Consider the following 24,234-nt stretch of genomic DNA (forward strand, 5'->3'; position numbering starts at 1 on the left):
TCGACTAGTCCTAACTCAAACTTCGTAATGCTGAGCGCCAAGCGAGGCAGCTGTTAGCCCCATTTTTGTAATTCTTTGGTATGATTCGGCCGGGGATCGAACCCACGACCTGCCGCATCCGAGGTGGACGTATGCTAGTGACGGAGTGTTTTGTGTATCTCAATACAAGTAATTTTTTAGCCTTTGCCTAATTTTGGGGTTTGTTATACCCAGTGTTTTGGGACTGTAAAGATATTTTGTATATCTGTCCCATCGTTTCATCATTTTACTATTTCAGTAAAGTACCTCATTTTTTGCTATCTGAGTGAATACATCATTTTACTATATGAGTAAAGTACATAATTCTTTTCATTGTGTGAAATTGCTATGAATCATTAACCTTTGTCCTTCTACTATGTGAGGTCATTTAATTGTATTCACCGTTATGTTACATTACGAGGTTCATGCGGATTGTGTTAATTTTGTCCGATATATGGATCTTATACACGCGCGTATTACAAATAATTCTTGCTTCATTTGAGTCATTCATCAATAAACATTGTATTTGTATCACCATCAAAAGTGTTCTGTTATAAATCGGAAATCCAACCCGGTTCTCTTGTTACATACATGCAAGGGGGCCCGAGTGGCCCAGTGGTCTAAAGCGCACTCCGTTACAGATCACTGCCATCTCACCTCTGTCTGCCCCGGTTCAAGTCTCAGATTCAGCCAATGTTGATATGTGAGAAAGCTTGCCAGTAGCTTCTCGTGGGTCGGTGGTTCTTTCTGGGTATTTCCCGGGTTCTTCCTCCACCATTAATACTGGCCACCATGAATAGCCTATCGTGTGCTAAAAAATGGCGTTAAACCCTACAACAACAACAACATACATGCAAGGACTATCTAGATTAACACACGAATTGACACTGCACTGAGTTTACCAGATGTTTTACCCATGCAAACCTATACAAACATCACTGACCTGTTTTTATATCGCCTCTTAAATTACCAAAACCCAATAGTCAAAACAAAACAAACTATTCATGCAATTCAATTTTTGTAGAAGAATGCTTGGTTAGAATATTTGCTGGCAAGAATCAGTCAGTATATATGCAATAAAAAAAGTAATAAAAATGTTTTAAAACATTCAACACTTGTTTAGATTTATATATTCCTCAGATACTACTTTCAAGATTACGTGTTCTCATTACCTTCTCCAAGATCAAAAGAGACAAATATAACTGTGTTATATCTATTCAGTGCCCCTGCTCTTTTAGCTACCTCCAGCATGGCCGCCACTCCTGAGCCGTTGTCATCGACCCCTAAGGAAAGAAAGTATACAAGCCAGATTACAATCACCGACAATATAGCTTGTGTCTTTCTCTGGTCTCCAGCAGCCATTGCAAATATGAATTATCAGTCAGAAAATAAATTCATTCGAGAAGAACTTTTCCACTCTTCTAATTATTTATTATTTATATATTTTTAGCCATAATGTTTAACTATAATATGCTAGTATTGTTGTTGCTGTTGTTGTTGTTGTATTGTGACATTTGCATATACACAACCACACCATGGCAGAACAAAGCAAACACAAAACAGGAACAACATGCAGCATGAAACAATATGTAGTGAACATTCATTTATATGATATCAAAGTTGATGTACAATAATTAGTTATTGATAAAGCGAGAGAATTTTTCTCTTTTGTGCAATATCTTTAATTTGTCTAAAACTCTTTCAAAGCTGTGATCATTTTCTATCCATAAAAATCCTGAATTAAGTGAGTGACAGTTACGGGGTTTTAATGACTATGGAGTAAAAGACATTAATCCACTCATCCATTACCTTTAAATATTCACACTCACAATACACAATTAACCCGTTGAGGCAAACCAGTATGCAATATTTAGTCACTGATAAGGAATGTTATCGATCAATAAACATGCCGTTCTACTTCTAAGTACATGATCAGAAAGAGACTTATGTTTTAGCTAGGATTGGATCATGGTGAAATCTTTGCAGTCATAAGCTAAACACAAAAACATAACCTATTAGTAAAGCATGAAATATAGGCCACAGTGACCTTCTTTTGTTCAAAGAGAGCAATGCTATAGTACGAGTCACATCGGTCATGTATGCGTGTTTACTCAATTTAAATTAAAATATAAATTGTTCTTGTTAAATTTAACACTAATTTCCTTTATCCAAAATCTATTCAACCCTGAGTATTGAATGCACTGCATCTTTAAAGTCACCGAGAAACTTCCAGACGAAAATTATCTATCGCTATGGACTTCTACAATCGTGGCCATATGCTAAATGTGGGTCAAAATAAGAGTGCGTTGAGTGGAATCGTTACAATCAAGGGTAGTACGAAATTGTTTATCAATAAGCCTATCTTTCACTATGAGATCACAGCGCGCGACGTTCAATCCGGATTGTACTGGATCACGCCTTTAGGTTCATTTCGTCCAAAAATGTCTACGTACTTTAACATTGATTTTGCCGTTTGAACTTCTCGGGGCGTCTAAATAATGACCTTCCAAAAGAAATGGATGTATAGGAATGGAAATGAAGTGAATACTTGCCACGTAAAGGTATGTAAAATCAAATTCTAAAAACATGACACCCACTACTGAAATGGTCGGTGTTGAATGCCTACATGACTAGTGTGACTTGTACTAAGATTGAATACAGTGATGTTTCCAATTGTCAAGTGTCAGAATCGAATGTAAACTGCACCTAATACAATAATTTTCAACCCCTAATTTTGGCACAGTCACTGAAGTATGAAATTTAAGTCACATGGTACCATGGAGATCCTTTTGTAATAAATGTTGGTGCTTATTAAAAATGGTGGTACTTATTAATATTTATCCCCTTGCCACTTTTTCGTGATTTAGGGAGGGTTATTATGATGTCATATTTACCGATGCCCTTCCCCATGAGTAGATGATTTGGTACCGACTTCAAACTGTTACCTAGGAATTAGGATGAATAAAGGGTTGCGATGCAGTAATGGTGTGCTTTTGCATATGTTTGTAACTGTGCGGACGCTGACGCCGTGTCTAAAATAATTTCCATTGTATCTGTATAACAGAGTAACAAATATTTTTCTGTGGTATCTTATTAAAGAAGCGATATTTAAAAAGACATACTAATTTTGGAATGTACATAATGAAATTAATGCAAACGAAGTTGAGTTCGTTGTATTAAATATCAATATGATCTCGTCTGCAAGACTACGTTCCTCGCTCCTAAATGTATTTGTTACCTATTTCATTTTGTTGTTGTTCTAGGTTTTTTGGGGTTGCTTGCTTATTTTCTGTTGTCGTTTTTTGTTTTCTTTTTCATTTTTTTTTTCGCGCTACAGTGGAGTTTGTGGGTAGGTGGAAGACGTTTCTCAATATATCTGCTGGAAAAGGTACTGTGCAAGAGAGTCTGGCAAGACTTCTACTGGCATACGTAAGACTTAAAGAAAAAACTTGAATATTGTAGTTCAGGCAGGTAAATAAATTTAGAATTGTCATTTGACACAAGACTTCATGGTAAATAGTTTGCATTCTTCGGATCTTGTAAATATGATTCAGTCCGTCACGTTTTATTAAAATCTGCTCATAATTAGAGTCTTCATGATGGACCAAAGCTAAATATTTGTCTTCTTTCCCTTAAAGCACTAATACTTGGTTATATCATGCCGAGGGATTGGAACCTAAGTGCCCTTCCCAAGCACACACCTGGGCAGCAGACTCCTGCTGGACTGAATGGTTATCGAACCCGCGACCCCTTCCGACGCTGTACCAACTGAGCTATTCAACTATCCCTGCTACTCGCAAAATTACCACATTGATATCTTGTAAGATTTTGCACAGTAAAATATTCGTCTAAAATGGTGTCAACAGTGATTCCTTTTGTTTTGTCACAGCTGAATTGTTAATAATGGCCTGTCTTAAAACGATACCTGGCGAATTGTAGACAGTATCATAATGTGCACCAATGCCGACAATCCTGTCTTTGAAAGTCCCAAAACGTTTTCCTTTTAAAATTCCAATGATGTTGGACCCGTTTACCTGTGAAAAAAGAATTTTTAAAAATACTTTTCTGCTAATATTAATAATGCACAAGCTAGGAAAACAATCGTCCTAACTCATCTTTTTAAGTGGAAAGAGTGGACATCTTACGACGTCTTCTACAAAAATGCGTTCTTCACGCTAGGTATACTTGCATTTCAGGAAACAGCTGTTGTGATGTTGTTGGTTTATTTTGTTGTTTTAGTTAATTTTTATGTAGTAAATTTGGTTAGTTCGTTAATATCGTATTATATATCGAGTGTGTGTGTGTATCTGTGTGTGTCTGTTTGTGTGTGTGTGTGTGTGTGTGTGTGTGTGTGTTTCAGTAATCAGTTAACTAGCGATAATGATCACTATATAACAAATTGTACGCGACTACCCAAAACCTACACACGTGCACCAGAATGAAAATATGCTAAGTAGTGCAATGAACACGCGAATATCAAATTGGCGTTATATCAAAGTAAGAGAGAAAATGACATACATATCACATCTCAATAAGGGAATCGATAAAATAAGATAATAGACTAAAATATGTATTCACATACTATATCTCGATAGCAACCAAAAGGATAAATAAAATTGAAGAAGAAAGAAAAGGAACGAACGGAGGATATAAAGATGAAAGGAAGCATAAAGTACAGAATGAAAAGAAGATGCAAGAAGTCTAAGAGAAAAAGTTGAATGTTGTTAGGAAATAAGATCCAAAAGTATGTAAGTGTGCTTTGTGTGTGTATGAGAGAGAGAAAGAGAGATAGAGAGAGAGGAGTAGTGAATGACATAAAACCTAATGATGAAACGAACATTGTCAGTCGTAAAGTTGCTGATCTCAGTATCAAGACCAAATCTCCGAAACTCCTGGTAAATGAACGCCCTTGCCGATTCCTTGTACGTCGAATTTGTTTCATGATGGCGGATGTTGGAAAAATGTTTTTGTATCGTGGTATTCATGTAGTTTATATCGGCTGCATTGCATATTGTCACTGTGAAAAGCAAAGGAGACATAAATATTATCGATACAGGATCACATCATGATTTTGCATATTTGTGAAAACCAACACGAACACGTAATGGTCAATATAAACTTCCATTAAAATATCTTGCTTTGATGAATATAATTTCTCTCACCTTTTAACAAATTGAAAGCAATGGACAAGTATACTTTTGCATATCAGTTTAGTTCCCACTAAGTAAAACTACAATATTTTATACTAATTATTTGGCGCAAAAGTGGTACTATGCGTGTGACGAAAAAGTTTTTTGTTGGATAAAATAAGTGGGCATTAAGCAATGAAAAGATTTTCATCTTTTGTACCCAATGTACACCCAATTAAACGGTTGACACATCTTATGTGAAACAAGTTCAGTGTTCATAGCTTATCAGGTGATCCTAAGATAAATAGAACTGACCACTCCCTACATAAAACATGTATTAGCAAAATATTTTGTACAGTGAATATTATTTGTTTTCAATATCCTGCAATTTGAAGTAAAGAAATAACAAGCAAAATGTTACTGCTGTTCTATAATTCTTCATATAGCAAAGACATTTAGAGCGATTATATGCCTTTAGAACTAGTATATAAAACAATACGAAAGCAGTAATAAATATTAAGGTTAAAGATGATAACTGCTTTCAATAGAATTCACATCCAGTTAGAGATGAGGAAACACGCAAGTACGATATTTCAAAATATTCAGGATTCTTTAAAAATTGCCGAGTAAAGTTTAAAGACAAAGCATTTTTCACAAATACAAGCAGCATCTTCTTTTAAAATAGTTTAAAGAGAATTAGACCCACTTAGAAGAAAATAACATTTGCCAGAAACATGCTGTTTTAGTGTTTGTCCCCATTGAAAGACATTGTTATTCATTTATTAAGCTATTGAAGATAATGCAAATACAAATAATTAAATATACCAGAAAAAAAAATCGTCTTCGTGATACGTGTAACATCTAATTCACTTCTCACAGTAAGTTTAAATCGCGAGAAACAGCCAATTAACCCATGATTACTTACAAAACCGAACGTGACCAGAGAGAGAGGGTTTACGTACACCATAAATATGCAAAGATCTATTTTTCTTGTTTACACAGACTTTGGCTCTGTTCTTCCGAAATAATAACTGGAACAATCACAACAAATAATCACGTACCTTTTGGTTTCTCAATGTTGTTATGTATATTTAATTTGTATTTTGTGTTCATTTTTTTTATCTCATTGATTATATGTTATATATAATTATATTGAGTACTTGACCTTATCCAAAGTCAAGTTCATATCTTCTATAAGCGTACATACCTAGATAATCCTCAATGAACGTGGATTAGCTAATTTGATCATTATTATTGGTAACATGTTTAGCTAAATTTGAGTGAAAAGATACAGCCTTGTATTATTGGTAACATGTTTAGCTAAATTTGAGTGAAAAGATACAGCCTTGTATTATTGGTAACATGTTTAGCTAAATTTGAGTGAAAAGATACAGCCTTGTATTATTGGTAACATGTTTAGCTAAATTTGAGTGAAAAGATACAGCCTTGTATTATTGGTAACATGTTTAGCTAAATTTGAGTGAAAAGATACAGCCTTATATTATTGGTAACATGTTTAGCTAAATTTGAGTGAAAAGATACAGCCTTGTATTATTGGTAACATGTTTAGCTAAATTTGAGTGAAAAGATACAGCCTTGTATTATTGGTAACATGTTTAGCTAAATTTGAGTGAAAAGATACAGCCTTGTATTATTGGTAACATGTTTAGCTAAATTTGAGTGAAAAGATACAGCCTTGATTCTGACTAAATAATATTTTAGAATGGAGAATTTCATTGAGTGACAGACTATTTTCAGAACAATGGTCAAGAAGAGGACTTTATAATATTGTTTATCCAAACAATAATCAATCTTGCTTTAACATTTAACATCTTTAGTAGAATTAGTCTTATCGTTGTGTTTAGTGTCTCATTTGAGTGGAATTATTTATTCAAATTATAAATCGCTGGAAATACTAAGTGCTCATCTATAGGACTGGAAGATTAATTTGGAATTATAGTGATTTCAGACAACAACATTTTTGATTATATTTTTGTGATATACCAAAAGACTGTTAGCACATTGCCACACTAGCATATACAAGATGACAGGCACATCAGCAACTTATTTGGAACACCGCTGGAATTTAATTAGAACTTTCTTCATTGGGGCTGGTGATATAACATTTTTTTGATTGTTGGGATCTAATTTACAATACTGCAAGTTCTTTTTAAATTTTTCAGTTTGTTCTAGGGAAATAAAATTATTTGTTGAATTTTACAAAAGCTTGTTGGTTTTCGCTCCTTTCTGTTACTTAGTTTAAAACCATAGAGTCGTAACAGTATGGCATCATACTAGAGTCGCTATGAACCAAACGTATATAAGAATATACCATTCGAATTGGCATGCTATAAGCTACACGCAAGAGAATTTCCAATACCTATTCATAGTTTAAAAGGATACCATTCACATTTAATTATTAAAGCTCAAGTAAAAAATGACCTTGATAAAGTAGTAAATATAATCTCATAAAATACCAACAATAACAAACTTGAGAAAGACGTCCTCAATAAAGGAATAGACTCACAAGGGAGGTTAGCCAGTATGTACAATAAACCAAACTGACCGATTCATTACAAGGGAGGTTAGCCAGTATGTACAATAAACCAAAATGACTGATTCATTAAATTGTATACCTCAGTTAGCATCTTAATTATTAGCAACAATAAAAGATGTTACATTATATCGTTCAAAAACACAGTGGGAGTGTGCTATCAAATGGTATTCCAATCAAGGACTTTCGAAAAGTTACGTATAGCATAATGGAATCATATATATATATATATATATATATATATATATATATATATATATATATATATTCTTGCGGAATAGTCGGTAATTATAACTGAGATCACACTCAATATAAATGACATATGTACACTTATTAGACCATCATATGTATGTAGAACTATTGGATGAACAATACAAAAGCAATAATAATGTTAAGTTTAAATATGATGACTGCTTTCTGCCCAATATAATCCATGAATAACCATCCAGTTCGACAAAAGGAAAGAATTGGTAAGTGCGATATTTCAAAAGATTCAGGAGCTTTTAATAAATGTCCAGTAAGTTTAAAAACAATGCATTTTTAAAAAATATAAGGAAAATTAATTTTCCGCACAAATTATTTTCTTGTTCATTGAAATGTTACAATGTAAGTTAGGAAGACAATGGTTATATTAAGAAAGTATTTGATTACTTTAAGATGAAAACTTCAGGAGACCTACATGGTAATTACGCCACAAAAGATGCAATAATATAGGCAGATGATTCCAATAGTATAAAAATACTTGTCTCTCCAATTATAATATTCATCCTGTCCACTGTAATTTAGCAGTATTACCTACGCATGAGCAGATAAAAATGTATTTAAAAGTATATCAAAACCAATTATAAAGAAAACGGTGATATTTCATAATTCCTAAAACTGCTTATTGTTTGATAATTGCAAAGACAGCTTAATATTTGGTGACGAGAAAAATTGCTTATTTAATGTCCAACGACTTACACGTGTAGCTCAAATATTAGATCCATTAAATCAGGTACTTAAAACGAATTTTTTTTTTGCAGTATTAAAGTGTCACTGTCATCATTTGATACTAAAGACTTTTATACCCTTTGGAATCTGGATTGCTTGGCTATATAGATGATATCAGTTATACTATTAACAGCCAATCATCTCAGAAGAGGCATAATTTTTTTATTTATTTTATTAATGAACTTTTGTAGTTTAAATGCCTTTTTATTTTATTTTTTAATATGATTGTATTCATTACCTATTTTTACCACAGAACAGCCGACCGCTCCGGTGGCCTAGCGATTAGAGCGTCCGCTTCGGATGTGGGAGGTGGCGGGTTTGAACCCCGGCCGAATCATATCAAAGACTTGTACAAATGGTACTAATAGCTGCCTCGCTTGGCGCTCAACATTAAGAGGTTTGTGCTTGGATTGGTCGCGCAGGTCTCAGGATAATGTGACTGGACAGGACATCATGCTAAATGTACGCGGCATGATGCTCCAGTGCTAGACACCACTATAAACTGCCACACTGCAGACATCATAGCGATATGACTGAAATTTTTTTAAAGTTACGTTAAAAATCTAAATCACAGCACAGAACAGCCACCCTCACTGAATATTTCTTTTTAAGCTACGATACCCTTTATGCCTTAAATAAGCACATTGTTTAAACCAAATAGATTTACTAGCAATATCCTCTAATTCTTTTAAATAGTTCATTCTCTCCATATATTCGACCCACTTTACATTGTATACTCATTATCCCATCACAGAGAACTTTGACAATACATTATATTCAGTTTATTTTAAGTTCTAAAATCCCTTTATAGTCAAATAATCTATCGTCTTTTTCACTAACTGGCCGACCAGAGACCTTCCTTCTTTATTGCAATACTCTTGATACACTGGCAACGATGCATCTTGAGACTTTAGTGAACTTAAAGTATTATTAAGTAATCTGAACCGAAATATTTCCGAAACGAAATTTCAACAGTATTCTAGGGCTCATACCAATCTTCATTGCATGAATCAGCTCAAGTAGGTAAGTCTCGTACACCCAGACGAGTCTGTTGACTTATAGAGTGACGTATCAGCAGGCAAGTATGATACGCATAGATGGGTCTATTGACGTCTAGAGTGATGTATCATGTAGGCAAGTATGATACGCCCAGACGGGTCTATTGACGTCTAGAGTGATGTATCAGTAGGCAAGTATGATACGCCCAGACGGGTCTATTGACGTCTAGAGTGATGTATCATGTAGGCAAGTATGATACGCCCAGACGGGTCTATTGACGTCTAGAGCGCTGTATCTGGTATTCAAGTATGATACGCCAAAATGGGTATTTTGGCTTGTAGAATGATGAATCATGTAGGATAGTAATATACGCCCAAACGGGTATTTTAACTTTTAGAGTGAGGTATTAGGTAAACAAGCATTATTCGGCCAAATATGTCTAATGGCTTCTAGAATGATATATTTTTTTAGATGTGCACGGAAGGTTATGCGGTTAAAACTGCCATAGATGGCTTCTGTATAGCTAGTGTGAGAAATTAAATTTATCCAAACAGGTCGACATACATGTCTTTAAAATAGGCCTGTTCTGGTTATTTGTCGTAGGATCGGGTCTTGCATTAGGTTATATATAGATTATATTCAACCGAATTATTCTGAATGTTATGTCTAGTCTTACGAACACTCAAGATGATCCTACTTTGCTTCAGTCTAAGGACACCAATCTCTCAGTGTATAAATGCAAAACATGTCACCGTTCATGATCAAGAAATGTCAAAAGAGCACCAGCACCCATATCATCCCCAAAAATATTCAATCTGACCTAAATAAACAGTGTTAGGACAAGTACGTAAGCTACAGAGACAAAATATGTTAAATGGGTCACTTTTGTAGCTCTTGCATTAAAAGCTTCCACATAACTCTCAGCTTGGATGATCCACAATATCAGCCTTAAGCTGTTTAACATTGTATTTGCAAATGCAGACATCTCTGTTTCATATATTGACAGAAATGTCTATCAAATGTCAACCGGTTGCTAAGGACAGCATATAATAAAAAGGTTAGTACAGTTGTATGGGAAAATATGAACTCGTTTTGTCGGATAGATATACTTCACTCCCAAGGTCGTGGAGTATTTCCATTCGAAAAACAGTAGTTAAGTGGGATACTATACGTACAATGGGAATTAGCATTACGGAGACCCCTGGGACAATATACGTACAATGGAAATTTAACATGGCGAAAAATCGTGGGTCAATATACGTACAAGGGGATTTAACATGGAGAAAAATCGTGGGACAATATACGTACAATGGAAATTTAACATGGAGAAAAACGCTGGGCTACTTTAGGGACAATGGGAATTTAACATAGAGTTTGGGTCTGTCTAGGGACAAGGGAAATTAACATGGGGAATAGAGTTTGGGCTTTTGGGATTTTTTTTTTTTTTTTTTTAAAGTTTTTTTTAAATTTAAATTTAAATTTAAAAAAAGGGGTAGGCAATGAAAAGGCTATCTCTTTTCGAGAAATATGGCTGGCCCTGAAAAGGGCCTTTGGGTTTATGTTAATGTATTCATTAACATAAATGGTACCGCATTGGTCTTCTTCTTGTCCTTAGGCTACGTCTCACTGTTGGTCCGTAAATCAGCACTCTTTTCAGGCATCCTTGTCTTTCTACGTAGATCCTACGTATCCACAGGCTGGTGTTTGTCCTGTGGACAACGGCCCACTTGGATCGGACATACATGGGTATGTCCGTCCGGAACATCATGGAAGACACAAGCGTAGAGAACAGGTGAATCAATGCACTGAACTGCGCTTATTTATAGATAGAGGCAGGATTGAAACGGATTGAGTTCATTCACCAATCCAAACACGCGTTACAAAATTCAGTCAGCCCGCATCCAATCCGAAGAGAGTAGTCTGTGACGTCAGTTGGTCTATATAGATTCGCTAGCGCTTGTGTGCAGTCAATCTATGCGACAATGATTCAACATGACGGAAACTCAGAAAACGATCCATTGGGGTGCACCAGCAGGGGAGACTGCCCAAGGGAACCCGGACTTACTTTCAGAAGAGGTACATTGGGATTTTGTGGATTTTCTTACCTCGCAAGAATTTGTTCCGGAACCTTCGTTACCTTCTTCATTACCACAAGTGGAGAATTTTAGACAGAGACAGAAAGAAGAATTGGAGAAATTTATGCAACGACAAAAGGAAGCGGAACAAGCTTTTCTCCTACAGCAACAGCAACAGCAACAAGAAGAGGTAAGAAAAAAACAACAGCAACAACAGCAAGAAGAAGTAGCAGCAAAGAAACAAGAGGGTGAAAATCAAACGGCTACGGTACTGTTGGACATTTTAGCGGAGTTAAGAAGTCTGAAACAAATGTATCAGACTTCTTTATCACGACCGAAGAGAATACGACCTTCCCGAGCTAAACACGCCAACCCTGTGACTAAGCCTGTCGTACCACCCTTAGTGATTTCAACCCAATCATCAGAAGTAGGCCTTGGCCGTGGCAAAGGCTTAAGGCAGTTAAAGTTGATTGGTTAAACTCACTCCTACACCATAAAGAAAAAAGGCTCTTCCATCGTTGTGCTCAGCTTGAGAGTGAAATGAATAGTGAAAGGACAAGACACACACCCTTTTTATATACGCTGGTTTGCCAAGACTATAAATTAGTCTATGGTGTTTAAACTTGAGTCATTTGACGTTTTGCACTCAAGATGAAACGATCCCATTCATTCGAGAAGAAAGAAGAAGAAGAAAGTAAGAGGCAGAAACGTGATCTATCGCCTTGTACCAGGGCTGAAATCTTGGCACAGATTCATGCCAGTGATTTTGAAGAGGACATGAGTGAACCAGAATTTGAAACCTCTAAACCAAGTTCGTCACCCTTAGTCAACCCTGAAAAATACTATTCCATTCGAGAGACGGAAAAGCGCTCCTCTAGAAAATTTAGAACCACGGCTTACACCTACACGGTGAAGTTTAAAGATTTCAAGGCCGACGTACCCTTGGAGAAAGCAGAAGGGTTCATCACCGAGATGTGGGATTCTTTGCTCACCGCACTCAAGCGACAATGTCAACCCAAAGAAGACGATCGCTTGACACTATCCATAGATCACGACGGTTTGAAATCCCCTGTTTGGATCGAGTTTAGCAGACCTGCAGAACTAACCCCTTCCAAAATCATGGACAAGATTCAACACGTACAACAATCTAATGACCAGTTTGACATCACCGATGGTAAAGCCACACTGAAAATGGCCCACGTCTCTCTTCCTCAAGGGACAGGACGCAAAAAGATGTTATTGGTGAACGAGCTTCGCAGCATTAAGCGTAGTCTTGTCCAAATTCACAATCCTCATGACCAGATATGTTTAGCCCGTGCCATCGTGGTGGGACGAACCTATGCCAACAAGAACGACACGACAGAATGGAAAAGAACCTGGAACACTATTCAACGATCCGATCGAGCCAAACAACGAAACGAAGCAGAACTCCTGTTGCAACAAGCTGACCTGTCCAAAGACACACCCTGTGGCATTCCTGAGATGCAAAAATTGCAAGATGCCCTAGCTCAACGCTACACCTTGAAAGTGCACCCTCAAGAAATGCGCGGGTCTCTGTTGTTTCGAGGCCAGGATTTTAAGGACGGAAAATACATTCATGTTTATCATCACGATGACCATTTCGATACCATTACCAGTATCACCGGATTCCTGGGATACGGTTATTATTGTGAGAAATGTGATTATGGTTATAACAATCGAGAGCAACACAAGCATTGTGGATTGAAATGCCCAGGATGTTTGGCTTCTCCACCCTGTCTGAGCGAAGAACCAGTGCCTTGTTCGACTTGTCTGCGCACGTTTGTCAGCCCTGCCTGTTACCAGCAACATTTGAAAACACAAGGTTCACAGAAGAAATGTGCTTGTCAACTCCTGAGATTGTGCCCTACGTGTGGACAAGGCATACTTACCAACAATGCCAAGGCACACGTATGTCGAGGAAAGAAAAAATGTCACATTTGTCACCACATCGTGGACTTGGAACACGAATGTTACGTGCAAAAATACCAACCCCCACCAGAGAAAGAGGACGGTCACAAGAAGAAAGGCAATTTCATCTTTTTCGATTTCGAATGCATGCAAGAGACTGGCATTCACATCCCTAATTTCTGCGTGGCTCATCGAGCGTGCGAGAAGTGCATTCAAGAACCTATATTCAGTCATTGCCCTCACTGCAGCAAGATTCCTGGAGGACGTGAAATAATCTTTCGGGGACCAAACACGTTAGCCGATTTTGCCCAATGGGTTTTAGACCCCATCGACAAGACGTGGAGCCAAGAGGACATCGAACGTTACGGAGATTGTCATCGTCATGCCACGGTGATGGCTCACAATTTCTCCGGATACGATGGACAGTTTCTTTTGAGGTACTATACGGAACATGGCACCGAACGTCCTAAAGTGATTTTGAACGGAGCCAAAATCATTTTCATGCAAGTGGGACAAGTACAGTTTAAAGATTCGATGAGTTATTTGGCCATGCCTTTGAGTCGAATGCCTAAAACGTTTGGAATGACAGAAATGGCTAAAGGGTACTTTCCACACTTTTTCAATACGGAAGCCAATCAACATGCTGTTCTATCCCATTTGCCTGAGGCTCACTATTACGACCCCGACAACATGCGTACCGAACAACGAGAAGCTTTCTACGCTTCGCACCAAGCTCACGCCTCGGACCCTTTCGACTTTCAGGAAGAAATGTTAAAGTATTGTCGTTCCGACGTGGACATTTTACGGCGCTGCTGTGGAAAATTTCGAGAACTGTTCATGGAACACGGAGGGGTCGATCCTTTGAAAGAAGCTTGCACCATTGCCAAAGCGTGTTCCTTAGTGTACCGCCAACGATTCATGCCTGAAAACACCGTGGCTGTCATCAGTCCTCAAACGACCCACTATGTCAAGCGTCAATACTCGGTCAAAGCCCTACGTTGGTTACATTACTTGTGCGACAAGGAAGACAAATGGATTCAGCATGCCCGCAACGGAGGAGGCGAAAAGACCATCGGAACGTATTCGGTAGATGGCTGGGACTTAGAAAACCCCAAGATCGTGTACGAGTTTAACGGTTGCTTATTTCACGGATGTCCCGTCTGTTACCCTGACCGTGACACTAAAAATTAGTTTTTGCAACGAACCATGGAAGACTTGTACCAGGACACTTGTCAGCGACGCCTAAAGTTAGAACAGCAAGGATACCAAGTGGTGGAAATGTGGGAACACGAGTACGATCACCGTTTGAAAACCGATCCCGAGTTTAAACGCCTCGTGGAAAGTTACCAGTTCATGGACCCGCTGAACCCGAGGGATAGTTTGTACGGAGGAAGGACCAATGCCACCTGTTTGCTGTACCAAGCCGACGAAGAGAAAGGAGAAGAAATCAAATACTTGGACGTGTGTTCGCTGTATCCCTACGTGTGCAAATATTGTCGCTTTCCTGTAGGGCACCCGCAATTGTTCACGGAACACATCGACCTGAAAAACATTCGACAATACGAAGGCTTGATCAAGTGTAAAGTTTTGCCTCCCACGAACCTATACCATCCCGTCTTACCTCACCATTGTCAAGGCAAACTGATGTTTCCTTTGTGCCGTACTTGTGACGAAACGTGCAACCAGGACCAACCTTGCCATCACAGCCAGGAAGAACGTGCCTTGACGGGAACCTGGGTCAGCGTGGAATTGTTCAAAGCTCTGGACATGGGATACCAACTGTTAGAAGTGTACGAAATTTGCCACTTTCCCAAGACACAACAGTACCACAAGGGTGACCCTACTCAGAAAGGCATTTTCGCCGACTACGTGGATGCCTTTTTGAAACTGAAACAAGAAGCCAGCGGCTATCCTTCCTGGTGTCACACTCCCGAATACCAAATACAATTCAAAGAGAAATACTACGCACAAGAAGGCATCTCTTTAGACCACATCGAAAAAAACGAAGGCAGGCGATCGTTTGCCAAAGTGATGTTAAATTGCTTGTGGGGTAAAATGGCACAACGACCGTGTTTACCCAAGACGGAATATTTGACAGAACCTTCCCGCTACTTCCAGATGATTCACGACAAAACCAAATACACGAAACACGTGGACGTCGTTCGAGAGGATTTGATCTTGGTCAATTACGAAGAAGATCTGGACTTTGTACAAGACGACCCTTTTGGAAATGTTATCATTACGGCTTACGTGACAGCTCATGCTCGCTTAAAATTGTACGAAGCTTTAGAACTGTTAGAAGAACGCGTCCTGTACTTTGACACGGAGAGTTGCATTTACATCCATCACCCGATTCAACAGCACCCTGACATCGAAGGAGACCGTTTAGGAGCCTGGACAGACGAGCATCCCGACGACAAGATTCTAAGTTTCGTCAGTGGTGGTCCCAAAAATTACTGCTACGAATACCGGGACAAACAAGGAGAAGTGCACACGACGTGCAAAGTGAAAGGACTGACTCTGAATCATCGTACCAGTCGAGTGGTCAACTTTGGGGTATTGAAAGAAGCCTTGCAATCGGGAGAGGATGGAAACTTTAAAGTGACCACCTATCAACCGAACAAGATTGTACGTTTACCCACTCACCACATCGTCAGTCGACCCTTGGAAAAAGTCTATCAAATTGTATACCAGAAGCGAGTGCGACTTCCCAATCACTTCACCTTACCGTACGGTCACGTCGGTATTGGTCTGTATATGAAAAGGAACCCTAGGCAAGATCGATAGTTCATTGTTCATTGAAGTAACTTACCATGTCGTTGACGAAGAAGAAACCAGATTGGTTAGGAGTCAAATGTTGGACATCACCGAGACCAGGGTTTTGAGGCTTGGACACAAGAGGTGGCCCAGTATGCACGAGAGTTATTCAAGGAAAAAAGTTACTTTTCAACCTGTGTTAGTGACGGTGGCAGAAGAACCCGTCACCCAGGACAGGACTGTCGTGGACAGGCCTGAAAGACCCTTTCGGGAGGACACTTGTGTGACCTTACCCCTACTATAGAACTGGTTAGAACTTTACCCAAAACATGTTGTACAGACACTTGTGTTTATTCCACGTTCATGGTTATCATGTGCCTTTTATTCTTGTACTTAAGCCTTTGGCTTTTATGCATTTTTGTCTTTCGTATTCATGTTTGAAACATTCAATAAACGTGTTCTGAAAAAGTATATAAACTCTTGTCTTGTTTGTTTTTCGTGTCACAAGTGACATTTCTCACACCATGGCTACCTCTGCTGTCTCTGCTCCCTCTTCCTCTACTGTCAAAGTCATCGACGAACACTTAGATCGTGCCAGTTGGGAGGCTTTGTATCTTCGCCATCCCTTTAACATGCTCATTGCTGGACCTAGCGGTTCAGGCAAAACCGAATTCGTCAAACGTTTGATCGAACATAAATATCATTTGATCGATCGACCCCCTCAGCGGATCGTACAGCCTCTTGCGAGAAAGTCAAGGCGATTCCATCGTGTTTGTGGAAGGCATTCCTAAAGAAGACGACGGCATCGTCTCTGACTCCCGTCTAACCCATTTGGTCATTTTCGACGACATGTTAGGAGAAGACGAAGAAGAAATTAAACTGTGGTTCACGCGCAAAGGGCATCACCGTAATGCCAGTGTCGTTTACATCACCCAAAATTTGTTTCAACAAAGTAAAGCCCATCGCACCATCAGTCTCAATGCGCATTACGTGGTCTTGTTTAAAACCCCTCGAGATAAATCGCAAGTGCAAGTCTTAGCCAAACAGTTAGGAACGCCTTGGCTGACTCAGGCGTACGACGATGCCACTCAAACTCCACACGCCTATTTACTCGTCGATTTGAAACCTACGACTCCCGAGGATTTGCGATTTCGTACCCACTTGTTTCACCACTGGTGCCAAGACGGAGGGCCTGTCCTGTACACGTCTCCGTCCTCGACTTCATTTCACTCCCCCTAAAAAAATCTATAAAAAAACTCAGACCCTTTATCGTCTGTCCCACTCTCAGTGCGAACATGACGTCCCTTCAGTCGCATCTTCCCGTCAAATTGATTCGTGCCTTGTATGGCATCAGTCGAGAAAAAGATCCACAAACACGAGCTCGTGTCTTAGAAGCTAGTCTCAAAGAAGTCTTACGATGGTTCACGGTGACGGCACGTCAATTACTCCAAGGAATCATTCAGATTCCTCATCAAACCAAACGCTTTTTCGATCGAAACAAAGTCGCTTTGGTCCAACTGGCCGATCCCCGCATCGACACTCAAACCAAAAAACAAATCATTTTGAAACCTGGAGGGAGCGGTACTCTAGGAGGGGTCATCATTCGCTCACTCTTAAGATGGGATCCTAATGCCCTCAAAGTTATACCCAAGACAAAAGTCCAACGAAGCCCCAAGAAGAAAAAGACCAGGTCCCCAAGGAGAACTTCTCCAGTGGCAGGACCCTCCTCTGACGAGACACCACCCCGGAAAAAGAAAAGAAGCCCCCAGAAAAAGAAAAGTCCACAGAAAACTAGTCGCAAGAGAGGCACTTCGGCCAGGACGCAACCTTACACTCGCAAACCACGACCTGCCACAGCGGTGACTGCGTCTCCGGCAGCTTCACGTTTGTCCACTTCCCCGTTAATGACACCCAGAACTGAAGAGTACTTGGAGACGTTGATCACACCAAGAACTTCTCCGTTGATGACCCCCAAAAGAACTTCCCCAGTGGCAGGACCTTCCAATTTAGTGGCAGTGGCTGCTGCTCACAAAGTACCTTCTCCCAAAATCAAAGTTCAAGAAAGATCGGGCATGTTACAAAGTTTACTGGATTTGTCCAAGCAAGAACTGGCTCGATTTAGTCCGTTGCGTACCCCTGCACGACGTGTCATGCCTGTCCTCAAACTGATACGACGTAAAGATAATCAGTGGCGACGCGTTCCAGTATAAAAAAGGCCTGTGACCAAGTCGGGTATCAGTGTTTTTTCGGTGCTCCTGAAGACTCAAAGATGTCACCCTCCAGAAAACCCCAAGGAAAGAAAAGGAAAGGACTGCCACCACGTTTAGCCAAACATGGGGACATGTTATCTGTCCTGTCCAAAGCTTCTCCACCCCTACGAAAAAAAACTCATTCAAACGGCCTCCAAAGAGGTCATCGATACCGTGTGCGAATGTTGTTTGAACGTTTTGAAAGGCACGATCCCTTTGTCCAAACACCAGAAACAATGCTTAAGCAAACATCGTCACGTTCTTCGCCAAATGGTTCGAAAGAAAATTCCCATTCGTCAAAAAAAGAAGATGTTAGTGCAACGTGGAGGTATTTTACCTCTCTTGTTAGGCCCCATACTGAAAGGAGTCTTGGGAACCATGTTGGGAGGACTGGTGGGAGCAAGATAAAAAGGCCTTCGGAAGTCCCAAGATCTCAGAATCGACCCCTGACAACCCCATGGAAGGACGAAAACTAGCTTTAGTGCCTTACAAACGATGGATGGAATACCATCGGTGGCAAGAACAACGCACCCCGCATTTACCTCCCAATCCCCATTTGAGCGAGATGTCCCAGTTACAACACGAATTGCAGTCCTTGATGGATCGCCAAGATTAGTCCGAAACAGAAAAATCGCAAAAGTACGGTCAACTCTTGCAACGACTGCAACTCTTTCACCAGAAAGCTTTAGACGAAACAGCTCTACCCACTCTGAAAGATTTTAAGACCTTGATGAAAAGTCCAGCAACATCACCAGTACCAGTACCAGTACCAGTACCACCAGTACCCGTGACCAAGACAGAAAAAGGAGAAGAAGAGGAAGGGTTTCAAACTCCACCAGAAAAAGTACGCAAGTTAACAACACCACGTACCTCCAGAATTGGATGGATTAAAAAGATGATGGCCACCCCTTCTTCCTCACAAGAGAAAAAGAAAGTGAAGACAGAAGTGAAGACAGAAGTGAAACAAGAACCGATATCCCCCGCTCAGACATCCTTCTCCTCTTCGACGCCTATTGCTGGCCGCACACGCAAAGCATTGCAATCCAAGAAAATACCCCAAGAGAAAAAGAGTAGCATCCTCCAAGAGTGGGTGTCTTATTAACACACCAACCAACACAAAAAAATGGAAAAAGTCTTAGCCAGCATTTACTACGATCCCTCGCATCCTGCAGGTTACGCAGGAGTTCAAAAATTGTATCGTGCTGCCAAAACTCGACTGAAAAGTCTCCGTTTACCTCAAGTGCAACAAATGTTACAAGAACAAGCTACCTACACTTTACACAAACCCATTCGACGCAAGTTTGCCAGAAGTCGCACCCGAGTGGAAGGCATCGATCATCAATGGCAAGCCGATTTAGCCGATGTCTCTCATTTGGCCAGCTACAATCGTGGCTACAAATATTTGTTTTGTGTCATCGACGTCTTTTCCAAATTTGCCTGGGTCGTGCCCTTGACTTCCAAATCGAGCAGCGAGTTAGTGCGAGCCCTGCAACGAGTGTTGAAACAAAGCGGTCGTCACCCTCTTCGATGGCAAACGGACAAAGGTACCGAATTTCTGAACCAAGCTTTCCAAAAAGAATTAAAGAAACGTGACATTCATTTCTTTACCACCGAGAATCCCGAAACCAAAGCCAACATCGTGGAACGTTTTCAACGCACTTTGAAAGAACGCATGTGGAAATATTTTACGCATCACCACACTCTGAAGTACATCGACATCTTACCGCACCTGGTGCAAGCGTACAACCAATCTTACCATCGAAGCATCGGACGTGCCCCGCAAGACGTGACTCCCGAGAACGAAGTGTTGGTGTTTGAGCGCCTGTTTGGTACGTCCCCGACGAGGGCTGTCCCCAAGAAAAGTGGAGAGTTGGCCGTAGGAGATTGGGTGCGCATTGGCAAAACCAAACGCACTTTCGACAAAGGTTACTTACCTAACTGGACGACCGAATTGTTTCGCGTCACTGGACGAGTGCATGGCCGTCATCCTGCCGTCTATAAATTGGAAGACATGAACGGAGAAGTGCTCAAAGGAACGTTTTATTTGCCCGAGTTACAACGTGTGACCAAAAAAGAAGACGACGTGTACGACATCGAAAGCATTCTCGAACGCAGAACCCGTAAAGTGGGCAAACGACGTGTCAAAGAAGTCAAAGTACGTTGGAAAGGATATCCGCCCAGTTTTGATTCTTGGATCGACGCTTCGCAAGTCATCGACTGTAAAAAGAAGTGACCATCATGCCTTTTCACACAGCAGACGCAGCTACGTCGACCACTCCTCCTTCCCCTAGTTCTTCTGTGCAAGATTTACAAAAACAACCCTTGTGGGTGTGGTGTGGAGAACGTGTGCCTAAAACGCAAATCGTCTTTTTCTGCCAAATCTTCGTGGTGTATTGTGTCATCGGGGCAGCCATCGCCAATTTGAGTTTGCAACAAGGAGACAAACAATTGTGGACCATTTTATTGAGCAGTTGCATCGGTTACCTGCTTCCTAATCCCTCCCTGAAATTCACCTCGAACGGGAACCCCGGGAACCTTGTGTCCAGTGCCAGTGCCAGTCACCACTTCAATCACAACCAGAACCCCATTTTAGACGGAGACACGCCTCTGACGTCCAGTAACCCCTCGGACAGCCACAGAACTCTGGAATTATGAGTCACCAAAACCAATTTTACTTAACTTTACCCAGTGACAGTTCCATGGAGGTGTTTCCCAAGAACACGTTGTGCTGTTACACGGCCAAATTACCTCAGGCCATCCAGTTAGATCACGAAGCCCATTGGGAAGTGGCTTTAGTAGAAATGATTCACCCGACCCAAGTCCTCAATGTCCTTCCCAATCAAAATTTTTTTGATGTGGAAGTTCATGACGAGCAAATGCAACAGTGGATGGATAGGAATGTCAAATATGACAAGAAAACCCGTACACAAAAGTACACCACCTATCACTTGTTCATTCCCCCAGGCTATTATTTTAGTGGTCAACATTTGGTCAGCACCATAACCTCCAGGTTTAATGTCGTGTTTCTGAAAGCTTTGGAGCATGTCAACAAAAATGTCACCATGGAGTACCACAAAGCAGCTCGTCACTTCTTGATGAAATTTGAACGAAGTAAAATCGTGTCCATTTTATTTTGTCCTGAATTGTTTGACATGTTGGGCGAAGACATGGACATGAGAAAGGCCATGCTCAAGAAAAACGAATTACCAATCGTTTACGACAACGAGTCTTTTAGCAAGTTATTTCGTGCCCCGGTAGAACTGAACCAAGGACTGAATTTGATGTTCGTGTATTCCGATGTGGTGGAGTACAACGTGGTGGGACACACCTCCGTACCGTTACTGCGTGTCATTCCTTTCAAAGTGGATTCTGCCACGAACGCTGACGAGGAAGGTGGAAACACTTACCACGTCCACCGCGAATTTGTCCATCCTCACTATTTGCCTGTCAGTAAGTCGTATTTGGACACGGTCAACATTGCTATAAAAGGAGATCTGGGACAAAATATTTCATTCACCAAAGGAAAAGTCACGGTGAAACTCCATTTTCGAAAACGGTTCTCTCACGATTCGTAAGTAAGTCATGTATCCAGTGTACCGAGGGGTTGCTCGACAGCGAGGACACGGTTTAGGAGACATGTTAAAATCGGCCTTTCGTTCGGTGGCCCCGGTGTTGAAACCGATGGTGACACGCGGATTGCACGCCTTGAAAGATGCGGCACTGACGCAAGGCAAAGAATTTCTCCAAAATGTCATCATCGACAAACAAAACCCTAAAGAAGCCTTCATGAGGGCAGGCAAAAATGTCTTGCTGCAAACGGGCAAAGACATTTTAGGCCAACGAGAAACACCTATAAATGCCCTGCACGCTACCGAGTCAGGCATTCAGCAAGGACAAGGCAGAAAGAGACGACGAAGAAAACACCCATTCACCAGACTTCAAGCGAGAAAGGCCAAGAAAAGAAGAACCGTTCGAGACTTAGACGTTTTCGATTATTGAGAAAAAAGAGACCAAAAATGATGCACCGAGAATCTTGCGCTTGTTCCAAGACGGAACTGGATCTGTTTGCCATGCCCCCCACGATGATGACGATGCAAGAATCCCAGTGGGTGGAATTTCACCCCGTCTCCTCACTGACCGATTCCGCTCCCATCGAGTTTGAAATCAAAGGACAGCCCGAAGATTACATCGATCTGAATAGCAGTTACTTGTACCTGAAAGTCAAAATTCTAGATAAGACTGGAGGTGCTATAGACGATGAAGCAGTAGCTCCCGTCAACAATTTCATGCATTCCTTGTTCAGTGGAGTGGACTTGTACTTGAATAACAAACTGGTCAGTAGCAGCATGGATACTTACCCTTATCGTGCCTACCTGGAAAATCTCTTGACGTACGGAATAGATGCCAAGAACACTCATCTCAATGCCTGTGTGGTATGGGAAGCTGACGAACCTACCAAGTTTGAAATATTGGAAACTGATGAAAAGAAAGACAACAATGATGGATTTGTAGAACGAAGAAAGAGAATCACGGGAGCCGACACAAGTTTAGAACTGATGGATCGTTTGCATTTGGACATGTGGTTGCAAGAAAAGTATTTGCTGAACGGGGTGGATGTCCGCCTGAGACTGAATCGTAGCAGTGCCGCTTTCCATTTGATGGCTGATAGTGACGGTTACAAAACCAAAATCCTAGAAGCCAGACTCTACGTACGCCGTGTGGAAGTGTTACCTAAAGTGGGAAACGACATCAGTCAGACGTTGAGTAGAACGACCGCCAAGTATCCCATACGACGCGTGGAAGTGAAAACCTTCACCATTCCCAAGGGACAGCGATCCATGATCGAAGATCATCTGTTCCAAGGACAGTTACCCAAACGTTTGATCGTTGGTATCGTCGAGAATACAGCCTTCAACGGAGCTGCCGAAAAAAATCCTTTCTACTTTCAACACTTTGGCGTGTCCAAAATCGAAGTCAGTTGCGATGGCAAGACCTTGTGTACCCGACCTTTCGAACCTGACTTTACCAAGAAGAATTACTTGAGATCGTACTTGTCCCTGTACGAAGCCACCGGACAGTTAGGAACCAATACCAGTCACGGTATTACGTACGAGGATTATGCAGGAGGCTACGCTTTGTGGGCTTTCGATTTCACTCCAGACCAAGGCAGCGACGAGGGACATTTCCACCCTATAAAATCCGGCCAGATTCGTGTGGAAATTCAGTTTAAAGACCGAGACCCTGATGAAACGGTGAACGTCATCCTGTATGCAGAATTCGATAATACCATAGAAATCAACAGTTTGAGAGAAGTCATCCTAGATTACTAGAAACCATGGAAGACTGTTATCCCTCTTTACCTAGTGGAGAATCTTTTAGTGTTGGATTATTGTTAAAAAATGTTAGAGTTCTTGTTGTTTAGTGTTAAGTGATTTTTTAATAAAAAATGTTGTGTTTTGAAAAAAATTGTTTGATGTTATATTGTTGGATTATTGTTAAAAAGGTTAGAGTTGTTGTTTAGTGTTAAGTGATTT

At 40.5% G+C, this 24,234-nt stretch overlaps 1 protein-coding gene across 1 annotated transcript in view; it reads right to left on the reverse strand.

Annotated features, from left to right (window-relative positions):
* Nucleotides 1-24,234, reverse strand: part of LOC149775955 (uncharacterized) — a 70,258-nt gene that overhangs the window by 35,339 nt on the left and 10,685 nt on the right. Inside the window, exons 2-4 of the mRNA XM_089940834.1 lie at nucleotides 4,857-5,035; nucleotides 3,944-4,052; nucleotides 1,191-1,301 (exon numbers count right to left, since the gene is read on the reverse strand). Coding sequence (XP_089796960.1) covers nucleotides 1,191-1,301; nucleotides 3,944-4,052; nucleotides 4,857-5,035 — 399 coding nt within the window. The remainder of the gene's footprint in view (nucleotides 1-1,190; nucleotides 1,302-3,943; nucleotides 4,053-4,856; nucleotides 5,036-24,234) is intronic.

This window comes from Sinohyriopsis cumingii, chromosome 18 (genome assembly GCF_028554795.1).
Source record: "Sinohyriopsis cumingii isolate HCF-2022 chromosome 18, ASM2855479v2, whole genome shotgun sequence".
Taxonomy (NCBI): domain Eukaryota; kingdom Metazoa; phylum Mollusca; class Bivalvia; order Unionida; family Unionidae; genus Sinohyriopsis; species Sinohyriopsis cumingii.